This window comes from Melopsittacus undulatus, chromosome 4 (assembly GCF_012275295.1).
Source record: "Melopsittacus undulatus isolate bMelUnd1 chromosome 4, bMelUnd1.mat.Z, whole genome shotgun sequence".
Taxonomy (NCBI): Eukaryota; Metazoa; Chordata; class Aves; order Psittaciformes; family Psittaculidae; genus Melopsittacus; species Melopsittacus undulatus.
The window spans coordinates 68,123,028-68,135,558 of NC_047530.1; the positions used below are offsets into that span (position 1 = coordinate 68,123,028).

At 49.4% G+C, this 12,531-nt stretch overlaps 1 protein-coding gene across 3 annotated transcripts in view; it reads right to left on the bottom strand.

Annotated features, from left to right (window-relative positions):
- Nucleotides 1-2,796, bottom strand: part of ADAMTS14 (ADAM metallopeptidase with thrombospondin type 1 motif 14) — a 37,026-nt gene extending 34,230 nt beyond the window's left edge. For all 3 annotated transcript variants that reach the window (XM_034061835.1, XM_034061836.1, XM_034061834.1), the window contains exons 1-2: nt 2,694-2,796; nt 1,887-2,308 (exon numbers count right to left, since the gene is read on the bottom strand). In XM_034061835.1, the coding sequence (XP_033917726.1) occupies nt 1,887-2,308; nt 2,694-2,766 (495 nt within the window). In that variant the 5' untranslated portion in view covers nt 2,767-2,796. The remainder of the gene's footprint in view (nt 1-1,886; nt 2,309-2,693) is intronic.
- Between the last annotated feature and the right edge of the window lie 9,735 nt (nt 2,797-12,531).

The following is a 12,531-nucleotide window of genomic DNA, read 5'->3' on the forward strand; positions in this document are numbered from 1 at the left end:
TGCAATCGCCACATGTGCTTTGCTGGATGATGGGAAATTGCTGCTTGAGGCCAGGGCATTTATTTGTTGGCCACAGAGCAATAGATGCACTGCAGGAAGGAAAAAAAAATACGATTTTTTCTCTTTCCTGATGCTGCCGGAGCTCTACATGAAGAAACAGAACATCTGCAAGACAATACATCAGTAACCATGATACTAACACTGTGTCCCAGGGTAGCTTCGGAAATTGGGGTGCACCAAAACCACCCTGCAGAAGCCCTTAGCACCTGCAGACAACCAAAGCCCCGTACACCAGCACAACGTGGCTCAGCTAATCTCACCCTGTAGAGCAGCACCAAAGCTCCCACAGGGCTGGCTGCACCGGGGTTAATAAAGGTAAAGAAGCAAGCACCCTGAGCTGCTGATCCTGGGAGAAGAGCCACTTCTTTCCATGAGCTTAAGAGAGTGGGCTTGGGGGTACCATGGATGGCAAGACAGGAACTGCTGCATAAATCTTTGGGTAAGAGAAACCCCCTAACACCACCCTCACAGCTTCTGAGCTGTGTCAGGACATGGACTCAGCTGCCAACCGCTTCCAGCATCACTTTGCTCATGATGCCAACAGAAATGATATCTGCAATGCAACCTGCACACTTAAAAAGCAGTTTTTCATTCCAGACACAGCACTACTAGTCGCTTGCTGGAGCTATAGGAAATACCTTTCAAGCTTTCAAGCCTGCCCAAATTCACTAGCCCCAGGACCATCCATGTCATGGAGAAATTTCTGCGAATTCACAGCTTCAGACAATTCTAAAACAGCTGTTTCAGAAGGTGTGGATTGCGTGCTAAAATTGTTGGGGAAAAAAAACCAACCTACTAAATGTAGGCGAAATACGTATTTCTAGCTGTGCGCTCTGTCATTTCTGCTTGTATAGTAACACCAGGCGCTGCATAAAAAGAAAGGAATGCCAAAATGTTTGTGCTAGCTGCCAAAACTGGCTTAAGCAAGTCCCAGAATAAAGCAACCAAAAAAGAGGTATATTAAAAAAAAAGGGCAAAGCAAATAAGACATTTATTCCAACCCAGGAGTAATGTAAGGGATACCAGGAGAAAACAGCAGACCCTGGCATCTAAACCAAGAATTAAATTGGCTCAAAGGAAGTTTGAAGAGCAATGGGCCAAAGGCATGAAAAAAAAAGAGCTGATTCTTCAACCATATCAAAAGTAGGAAACCCACAGGCAGAGCAGACGCCAGGGCTAAGGAGGTAACAGAGCCATTTAAAGTAATTAAAGCGCTGTGGCAGCAAGTGACCAATGCTGAGCTGGGAGCCAAAGACCTCTGAGCATGGAACAATTAGAAAAAAAGAATGGAAGAAAAAAAAGAGATCCTCCAAAAAAAAGATGCTTTGCAACTTCTTAGCCAGACTGCATGCTAGCAGGGATTTTGGGAGATGGAGCTCACTCAGTCTCATTTAAGAGGAGGGAAACAGAGAAAAAGTTCCTGAAGCAGTCCCAAAGTAAAACATGGATGAGTGAGGCTGAAGCAGCACCACCATCAGTGTGGGTAACCGTCCCAGAGGCAGAGCCCATGGGCATAACAGCACCTGACACAGCCCATCTCTGGGCAGGAGGCAGTTCAGGCATGGGGCAGGCAATATTTTCAACACCTTCAAACAAATACAGCTGCACATACTCGCACATGTAGTACCCTGCCCTGCTTACACCACAAGCCACGTGGGGAAAAAGAACCCACAGCAGCCAGTCAGTAAAGGGCAATGCATGGTGCAGACACTTAAAGCATCACCAAAAAATCAGGTTTCAGGGCACGACGATCCACCTTTTAGGAGAAAACCACACCGAAACACAGGCAACATGCACAAACTGCCCCGCCGGCCTCCTGAACTTACCAGTCCATCGCAATTGCTGATGGCGACAGCGGCTCCGGGCATGCCGGAGATGTCGCCGGTGAAAAGGCACCGCTGCTGGAGGGGTTCCCGGAAAAGCACCTCAAAATCCTCCTGCCATTCGGCCACTGCTCCCTGCGGCACCAGCCGCCGGTTGGGCCTCAGCCGGAGGTGCAGCTCCTTCCCAAAGACCGTGACGTTGAAGTAGAGCAGGCGGCCGCCAGCCCCGCGGCGCTGGGGGGGCTCATCCAGCGGGCTGCGAGGCACACGGCGGCGGGACGGGCGCTGGGCTGGCGGACAGGCGGCTCCGCCGATCCCCGCGGCCGCATCGCCGGACACCACGTGCGAGAGGAAGCGGCCGCGGCAGTCCGCGCTGAATGGGACGATCACTCCATACTCGCTGAGTTTGCCGGACAGGAGCAGCTCTACGGAGGCAAGACGGAGGGAGAGGGCTCAGCCACGGGCACGGAGCATCCCGCTCACGCGTCACCAACCCAACTCGGGGAGCCTTTGGCGAGCCCCACTAGAGCTCGATAAACCCAACAACTGCTTTTCCCTCCCAGCTCAGCTCCGCCGTGTAGTTTTAGCCAGGCGCGTCAAACGTAGCAGAATAAACTCGGGCTGACGTGCCCCTCACGCCAGGCACGCCAACTATTTCTCGCCCAGCCTCCATCTCCCCAATTTCCCATTGAAACCAACCCCCCCGCCAGCAGCAGCCCTCTCCTTTCCCCCTATCCTCCGGGGTGCGAGCCACCTGTCAAAACAGCCCGCACCCCTGGGGACCCGGCTCCCCCCGGGAAGGGGCCGTACCTGGGGCGCTGCCGGCGGCCAGGCAGCCGTGCAGGGGGACGAGGCAGGACAGCACCAGCCGCAGATAATCCATTTGGGGCCGGCGGCGCGGCGGGATGCGGGGCCGGCGGGATGCGGGGCGGGCGGCGCCGGGCACCCGCCTCCCCCCGCCGCCGCCGCCGGGGTCCCTGGCGCTCCCGCCGCCGCTGCCGCCTCCGGGGGGGCCGGGCGGCGCCGCGCTGCGCGCCCGCGGCCCCCGTGCGCGGCGTGGGGCGGGCCGGGGGCAGGGTCTGCGCGAAGGGGTGGGAGTTAGGGGTGTTAGCAGTTACTGGGGGTTTTCTTCCTTTTATTTCTTTTTAATTTACTTTTTGTTATTGGAGAAAAAATAATTAAAATAACCAGTTCTCGTGTTTGGATGGTTCTTTTTTGGGGGGTTAAGGGAAAAAAAAAGCCTTTTCGGGCAACCGGCTCCGGCCTTCCAGCCGTCCCTCCCTACCAGCCTCCCTCCGTCCCTCCCCGCCCCGCGGCCCCCGCTGCAGCCGTGCCCGAACAAAGGCGAGAAGCGCCGGTAGGCGCGGGGGGAGCTGGAGCCCCCATCCATCCGCGCTGCCCGTTTTCCTGCCTGGGGCTCTCCCCAGATCCCCCTCCCCTAAGAGGACCCCGCGCAGAGGAGCTCCATAGGGAGAGTCAGATCGTCTCCCAGCACTTGAACTGGTGCGGCCTCATGAGGTGCATAGGTAAACATCCTGCTTAGACAAATCTGGGATGATGGTTTATTTACTCTTCCTTCTGTTTTTAGGAAGAGATACGATGGCAAAAGGCGCCTGTGCGAGAGCAGCGGCTGGTTTCTGGATGCTGTGTTGCTGGCTCTCTAAGGAGGGTTGCCTCCTACAAGGGGCATCACTAAAACTCTGCAGCTGGAGCCGCTGCACTTCATCAGGCTCCTTACTACCGCCTTACAAGGGGCAAATAAAACAGGTAGTCCCCTAAAAAAATAACAGAATTTCAACACATCCAGCACCACATTAAAGGTGCTTCCTTCATCACTTACTTTGGTTCCAGAAGACACCAACTACGCGAATGCCTAAAGCACCACTGGAACCCTCGAGAGCAGGGCCTCTCGTCATCTCTTGCTCAAACCTCACCTCCATCAACACAGAGGACACATTTTGGGACTCTTTGCATTTGGTGGCTCTAGCTGGTTTTTCTCTCTTTTGAATCTTAATTCTGGACAGGATTTAAGGTCGGCTCCAGGGAATGGGGTGTGCTGCAGCACCAGTAATACCAGTTGTGCTAGTTGTGCATGGGTTATACTTACCTGGGGCCTCAGGAGCAGTTCAGGTTACGCTGGGCAACCCAAAGCCTGTCCTAAGAGGTAATCCCTGTCTTGAAGACTTTGTTGTCTGAACTGCCACAGGAGGCAGATTGCAGTGGGAAAGGCAAGCAGGGAAAATGTGCCAGGCTGCAAACTTCACATCAGCTCTATTGTTAGGATTATTATTTTGGATCTCCTTGGTAGGACCTCTATTGGAGCTTTCATCCCAGCCCAGCAGCACAGCGAGGCTGGGAGTGGCAGGAGAGGACCCACAGGTTGGGGAAAGCCACCTTTGGAAAGCCCTGCTTACCTCCACTGTGGATATGAGTGGATGATAGTGCTGCTGGCTGCCAGAAGAAGGACCCACAAGTGAGGGCAGGGAACCCCTCGGAGATGGTCCTGCTGCATCCACTTCTGCTGAAGTGCTGAGGGAATTGGTACTTTGGCTCTCTTCAGTCATGTTACACAGAATGGGTGCTGCCAAAGCATCACTCTAGAGCTGGACATGAGGATGAAGAGCCTTGCTTTCTAGCTGGGGGGGGGGGGGGGGGGGGTGATTTGGTTTGGTTTTTGGGGAGGGGAGGGGAGACTGAGGTCTCAGTGATCGAAATCCAGCCCCAAAACCCCTCTAGTAAAGCCATAAGATGTCTCCAGAGAAAGAAGAATAAGCTTACTTCAGCTAGAGAAAGAGAATTTCAAGTTGAAAAAACAGGTTTTATTTCCCATTGTAAGGCTTTGCATGCTTCTGTTGCTTAGTGCAATATGTAATTGAGTACAAGAAGTGATGTGTAAGAGAATCTTTGCGTGAAAGATAGAAAAAGAATTTGTGCTTCAAGCATTTTCGGTGATTTAGGCAGATATGGACCCATTAGAGCATTAAAGCTGGAACAAGCCCTTATTATAACTAAATAGATTTATGATGAAACATGTAATAAAGAGCATACTTTAGTTGTGAAGAACAGCTCCACAAAACATCATTTAATTACTTTTTTTCAGAGACACAAACTATCCACAAGATCCATGAACTCATCCAGTCCCTCTAGACCATTAACGCTTCCCTGATGTTACCAAACCATTTGCTTTGGCAGTGTAAATTTGGCTGAATGATGATGGCCATAAACCGACATGTAACTCCCCCCATATGTGCACCTTCTAAAGGTAATAAAGAAATGGGTTTGGGTACTGATCTTGTAACTTGCTTGTAACTTGTGCACGGTGAGAAGACGATCCCTATGGGGATCTCTTGAGCTCCCAGACCCTGAGATGTTCATTCGTCACCCTCACAGTGGCATCAGCGCTGCACAGCCATCGATCGTACTTGCATGAAATATTAAAATAATCAAGCACTGCAAGTGGATTTTTGTGTTATCTCTACCAATACATCATCATTTAAAAAGAAAAAGCTGTTGTTCTTTCCAGTGTATTCCCCAATTCCGAGCATAAAAAGAGGAAGACTGAAAAAGCAAGGCAACTATAGGATATTTCTTGCTAGGAAAGCTAAATCAAGATCTGCAACAATTCAATTTTGTCATTAATAACAGAGAGCATAATAATAAAGCAAGCATATTGTAGCATCACCCCAAGTGGAACAGAAGCCACACAGGGGTGACCCTGGGTGTCCCTCACACCCCAGAGGAGACTTGGCCAAGACAGCAGGGCAGGTACCTGGACATCCCAGCTTCTGTTCCTCAAGGCATTCACCCTTGCCCCCCAAAAACCCTGCAACACCCCATTTCATCTGCAACCGAGAACAACCCCTGCAGTGACCCCCAGCCTTTCTGCCTCCTGTTTTGTCCTTTCCCTCCTGTCCTTCCCTGTTGCTTTGGCTCCTCTATTCTCCTCTTCATCTCCTAGCTTTGCCTTTCCCCTCCTGGCCTCTAACTCTACCAAACCCTTCTCCTTGACTTTAGGTTTAATCTTTTCCTTCTGTTTTTGAGTTCAAATGGGGACTTTTCCTGTTTTCCCCTCCTCAAGTGCTATTTTATCTCAAGACTTCACTTCCTCCATTGATAACACACTTTGTAATTCTCCTTTCTGATTCAACAGGCACTTCTCAGCCCTGAGACTTGCCAGTGACATCTTTTGGGTGACCTACCCATGTATTAGATGACTTCTAAGTCCAGGGAGGAGCAGCTTTTCTTTCCAACTCCTGGAGAAGAAAGCTGACAACAGTTCCTCCTTTTAAAACCCCAAATCAGACTTCTTTCCATCTGGGAGACTCCAACTTGTATTCCTAAAGCCTGCTTTTTACCTGGTGGTACCAAGCTCTGCCCATCCTGGAGAAATGTGGTGTGACCAAGCCCTGCCCATCCCAGCCAGGTACACCTCAGAGCCAGAGCCCAGGCAAAGTGCCCCAAATCTCAGTGCAGAGTGGTGGCCCCCCACCAGCCATAGATGCAGCTATTGGCCCCTAAGTGCAATTAATCCTCAATTTGAGGGATGAGGAAATCTTCACACCAGACTGGAAGGGTTTCTTACAAATACATAAATAAACAAATAAAATAAAAATACTTCATTTGGTCTGGTTTTTATGTCTTTACGAGTGCTGATCGTTTTGCTGAGCCATGCAAGACTCCTGGAGGGGAGGGCATTAGGTCTAATAAAATCACAGCAATCTCCAGCAATTACCTAAACTGGCCTTTCCAACCTTAGTATCATGAATTTAGAAGCCAGGAGCTCAGGATCTACCAGAGCAAGGAATGAGGGCTGTATTTCCATCAGTCACCACATTTCTTCTTCACAGACATTTAAAGCTTCTGTTGTTAATCCAAAAGGCTATGAAACAGCCATCCCTGCACTCAGATTGCATAATCACCAGCCTCATCCTCACAATGGGCTGATTTCTGGCAAGAAGTGGTAAAAATGGCAGAAGAAAAATAAAAGAAAGAAGAAGGAAAATAGCATTTCTCCAGCCAGTGGGTTTAATTTGTGTTTTTGAAAGCAGCTACAAGAAGAAAGCAAAAGACCTGGGAGAACTGGACTAGCACTCAGGGCACAGGTAAGACAGGCAAGGGAGCATGGCCAGGGATTCTACCTGCCTCTCCCCATCCCAGGTGCAGCACACATCCATGCACAGAGAACAGCAAAGGTCTGAGGCAGTGGTTGGTGGTCAGGGAGACATCCAAAACCCCACTGTGCAGGGACCCAGGGAATGCAATCCCACCCACCTCCCTCCACTCCCCAAACTAGAGGGATGGAAGCAAAAGCGGCAGCAGGCTGTGGGTGAGCGAGCATGACCTCATCCCTCAGACATGCAGAGCTGCCATGAGATTAAACCAGAAAACAGTCACTGCTGCGGTGCCGGTGGCAGAAGGGGAGCCTCACTCTTGGGAGAAAAAAGCCCCCTGAACGTCTTCCCCTCCCTCTCTAAAGCCATTTCCAGCTGAAGCAGGGAAAGACATCTGTTTTCCAGTATTGCATCTCTTTTGGGGGGTATTTTTGGGAGCGCTGCTGGAAGGCCCCGAAGGAAGTTCACAAAGATGCCATGCTCATCCAGGAGAAAAGGAGAAGCACAACCCCTGCTTTTGGAGGCAGAGAGCTGACAGGCACATCATCTGGTCTTCTGCTGCCCGGAGGCAGGATCATTCCTGACAGCTCTCTCCCTAATCCATGCTTTAAGACCTCCAAAGATGGAGGGAGCCTCCACAAGCCTCCAGGACATTTTTTCTTTTCTGTGTCTTGCTTTTCTTATCTTAGACAGTTTTTCCTCCCATTTAATCTCAATATTTCTTGCAGCTACTTACACCAAGGAATTTTTGTGCATTTGCTTGGGTTTTCTTGCCTTTCCTACTATTCCTTCCCTTCACAAAGATAGCTGTCGTGCTCCTCCACAGCCTTCTCTGATCGCCTCTGACCTCTCCCTATTCAGGCCAGTGCTTTCTCTAGCTGAATTGCCGAGCTCATGGTGCACCCTGAATAAAATCCAATTAGCTGTCCTAATCCTCCACAAAGGTCTGGGGATACGACTTAAAGGCTTCTGGGCTTTTCCTTCAGAAGCGCAAAAGCAAAGCCATGCCCATCTGCCATGCACACCCTTGGGTCCCTTGCACACAAGCACCCACAACACCCATGCACAAACTCAGAGCCACAGGCTTTGCTCAGGAAAATTACTAATGCAAATACACAGCTGCCACCAAACTCCTCCTGCTAACATCCCGAAGATGCTGGATGCTATTACAAAGCCAAGCAACAATGGCAGCGATTGGTGAAGTTTTCCTATGAGGCCCCAGACATGTTTGGCACCATCACAATTTTGCAAGTTGAGACTTCACTGCAAACTGGAAAACCGAGTTCTTTGTGTGGATTTAGCACCTTGGAACCAAGTAGCACATGATTCTGTGGATTTCTGGGAGGAATCAGGCCCTCAATGTCCTTTTCCAAGACCCACATGGGGGTTTCCAGAGTGGCTGGACAACTGGAGTGGGAAACCACAGTAAAGTCCTGCATGCAAGGTCACACTCTCTTCCCATCACTGGCTGCCCAGCAGCCCATGTCTGCAACCTCTTTCCTTTCTCAGTGAGGTCAGCATCCCATGAACACATGATGTGAGGCCATTCCCCTGCAGTCAATGAACCCTGGAAGCAGCTGGCCAGCAAATGACATCAAATTATCACAGGAAGATGGGGATAATGCATGAAGAATGACAGCAAGAACCCTCTGTGGAGCAACAAGTTCCCATACAGAAAGACACCCTGCACGAAGATGGGTACGGAGCCCAAATTCTACTGCATCACATGTCCTCCTCATGGCAACCGGGCAGTATTTGCTGAGATGAGAGACTGCACCCAGTCCAATCTGAGGGGAAGCATTTTTCCCTCATCCCACCTAACCACATTGTGCTGCGCCTCTGAGCATCACTTCTCCCTCAAGCTAGGTAGGACCAGGCTCATCCCTAAAGCACATCTCCTACCAAAGCACTCAGTTACAGCTGCATCTCCAAATTCCTGCAAGATATTTGCCTTGGCAACCTCTCTGTGAGGTTTTTAGGGGCTGGGAGTCTCCCCCCTTAGTGCTCTGGCCACCCAGGGATTAACAGGCAAGCTTGGGAAATGAAACCATAAAGCTGAAAAGGAATAAATGAGCCAGAAAGTGGAAGTCGACGCCGGGCCTGGCTGATGGGAGATGCTGAACTGCAAGTTAAGGGATGGTGAAACAAGGTCAGTGAGATTTATACTGACAGCCTTGGACAGCTTCCAGCCCCTACTGTCAGCGGTGAAGGCTTGGAAAAGAGGAGGGAAAAAGTTGCTCTCCTTCTAGGAACCACACTGCAAGGTTTGTGGGGAAAGCTCCGCCGGCGTGGCTGGGTCACGACAATAGGAAAGCAAAAAATAACCCCCAAAAAAACCCTGTTTTCCAATTCGGCAGATGTTGAACTCCAGGTCAGCAGGACCACAGAGGAGTTCAGGCGTTCAGCACCACCTCAGTTTAAATAAGCCAGCTGCCCAGCCAGACCAGATGCCTGGGTGAGGGGCTCCCCACTGTGACAGGCGGAAACCTATTTAACCACTCCTTCCCAAAACCACTGTGCCTACATAGAGGCTTAAAGCCGCCTGATCACTGCGGCATCCAAGAGAAACACATATACCATAGCCTTGGACCTAGACGACTGTTAAAGCCACTCATGCTGGCCACGGCTTGGACCACCTACTGCCTCCGGGACATGATGCTGATGGCAGTATCACCCTCATCCCACCAGCATTGCTTTGTCTCTTGGGCTCAGTGCAGGAGACAAGCTGCCCCTGCCAAAATACGCACCCATACCATGGGGCTGGCTGGTGGGAGACATCCAGCCCTGCCTGCTATCTTGACATCCCCAACCCTTTCCTTTATTTACAGCAGGATTTTTCCCATTGAGGCCCAACATAAACTAGGTTAACCTTACCCAGCATCCCTCCAGATGCAGCTTCCCCTCTCTACACATTGACCATCTTATTAATCTTTAATCATCCTTCTGCTAAAATTAAGCTTACTGGCATGTAAACCCCAAATATTTCTTCTTTTTTCTTGCCTCTTCAAGCTAGCTGCTGAGCATTTCCCTGTCCCCCTGGGCCTCACTCATTCACATGGCCAACAGTTTTCATTCCAGCATGACCCCTGCCAGCCAGTGAGTGCTTTTGAGTGAGTCTCATTGAGCCCTATTCCCTCTTTTAGCGCTTTCAGCTTGAGCTGGGGAAAATTAATTTTTCAGTGGCATGGGGCCAGCAGCACCCTGGGGTGGTGGACAGCCAGGAAACAGGTTTGGTTTATGCTTGTTTTCCTGCAATATTCATGGGTCAAGTGTGAGAAAGAGAGGAGGAAAGTCAGTTCATGTCTGGGGACCATGGTTTGTACACACTCTGCTGCAGGGAAAGAGCTAATTCTAATGTTTTGCAGGATGCTTCCAATCCTTCATCCACAGGGATGATTTTCCCTCTGTGCAGGATAGAGTTTGCATTGCTCCTTTGGATTTAGCCAAAAATCTGCCTTTTCCAGACCATCACCTTTCAACCTGTGATTCATTCCAGTCACCACAGCACACCCCATACCTACCGCTCCACTCCCCAAAGTGATGGAGCTTGGCCCTGGAGCGAGCAGTGCTCGGGGGTCTGATGAGACTGGGCGGGCAAGAATGGAGGGAAAGGAAAGTTTATGGTGCTCAGAGGTCTAGTATTGTGCCTATATGGATTTTATTTTTAGTTTCCCAAGCCCTGGCTCTGCAAAAGCATCTTAATTACTATTCTTCAACTATGAAATGAAACACAGATGCACTCTCTTTGCAGAGGTCCAACGGTTTCATCGGGGGGGTTCTGCTAGAGGTACATCATAGAAAGAAAAACATGGAAAATATTATTATTATTATTATTAAGAGCCATTATGTCAGAGCCATTCACAATGGCCCCGTGCCAGCACATGCCCCCCCAGCACCGCTTTCAGCCCAGCCTGCTGACAGCAACCCTGAGCTCAGCCTCTTCCTATGCACCCTCCCTGCTTCCGTAAATAGAGAATTTATCACCCCAGGCCCCCAAATACACTTTATTTTCACTGATGGTTAAGGAATACTCCAAAGTCGGTACTTGAAAAGCTGATGTCTGTGGGACTTGGGTACGTTTGCTATTTCGTATTAGGCAGAACTGCCATAGCTGGGTGCAGAAAATAGGGAAAACGTGGTTGTTTGTTGGGGTTTTTTTTAAACACAGCCCCAAAGCCCCTGATACCTGCATTGATTTAGCTGGGGCTGTGGCAGGTTTCCCCTTGCAGTCCCACGTGCCAGCGGAATATTGGCTCCTTGGTGTATTTTCCCTTTTCAATGTATGAAAAAACATAAAGACACGTGAATTTAAGCTTCCAAGGATTTCTGCTCAACCATAAGTGGGGGGGAAAGCCCTGGCTAAGGTATGAAGAGCCCTGTTCCTTTTACCTCTGTTAAGCCCAAAGAGGGGTCCCTTTGCAGGGCCCTCATCTGATGCAAAGATGCAGAAAGGGAGAATCTGGCTAGGAGCAGCTGTAGTTTTGAGCATTTCTGAGTAAAAGTTCCAGTGATAATCTTAACAGAATAAAACAGTTTCCACAGGCTAACTTACTCAGGGAGAGTTTCAAGGGGGAACAGCAAAGCTAAGATGTGGTCTTTTGCCACCTTTTCACACCCATGCAGTGGATTTAAGTACTTATTTATTGCACATGTTTACTGTATGTATTATTCTGCCAGAAAATAGATTCTGGCAGAAAGCTTTGCTTTCTCTGGAGGGAGGCAGCTGATCTAAGGGTACACATGGATGAACATGGTGTAATTCTCCACTGAAGTATTGCTCACAACAAACAAGCTTCATTCAAACACAAAGGCTGAGCAGTGAGGAAGCACATTCATACCCACTGTATAGCAGCAATGCCCTTGTATCTGCAAGGAATTAGGGTGTACCTCCACTTACAAGAAAGCATTTGACCCTGCACTTCCCACAGATCAAGTCATGGGATTTTTATTCAGTTCAAGGCCAGATTGGATGAAGCCTTGGGTGACATGGTTTAGTGTGAGGTGTCCCTGCCCATGGCAGGGGGGTTGGAACTAGATGATCTTAAGGTCCTTTCCAACCCTAACTATTCTATGATTCTAGGAGTCAAAAAAGGTTTTCCTGTATTTTTTAATAAATGTTTTATATTCAATATGTTTTAACAGTGATTCAAAAGACAACTTTTATCCCTGCATATAGTGAATACCATTTAGCACTACCAATGGATACAGGTTAATCATGTCATTATATATGGGGGGGGGTTAACTATACTCGTATACGTATGACCTCTGTGATGAGAAAAGAGCACACATGCAGCACATCTACTGCATAGAAAAACCTGGAAAGGGCATATCAGCATCCACCAAACCCTTAGGGACAGGAAGGGAAATAAAAGCATTAACTACAAGCTTATCCATTTTAAAAATAATCTCATTAGCCAGTAGCAGAGCACGGCAACAAAAGTCACCGTTGCCACGTTACCCACACACTGCAGCCAGGAGGGGAAAAGAAGCAATAAAATCACTCACTGCTTTTACAACAACGGAACTGAATTCCCAAA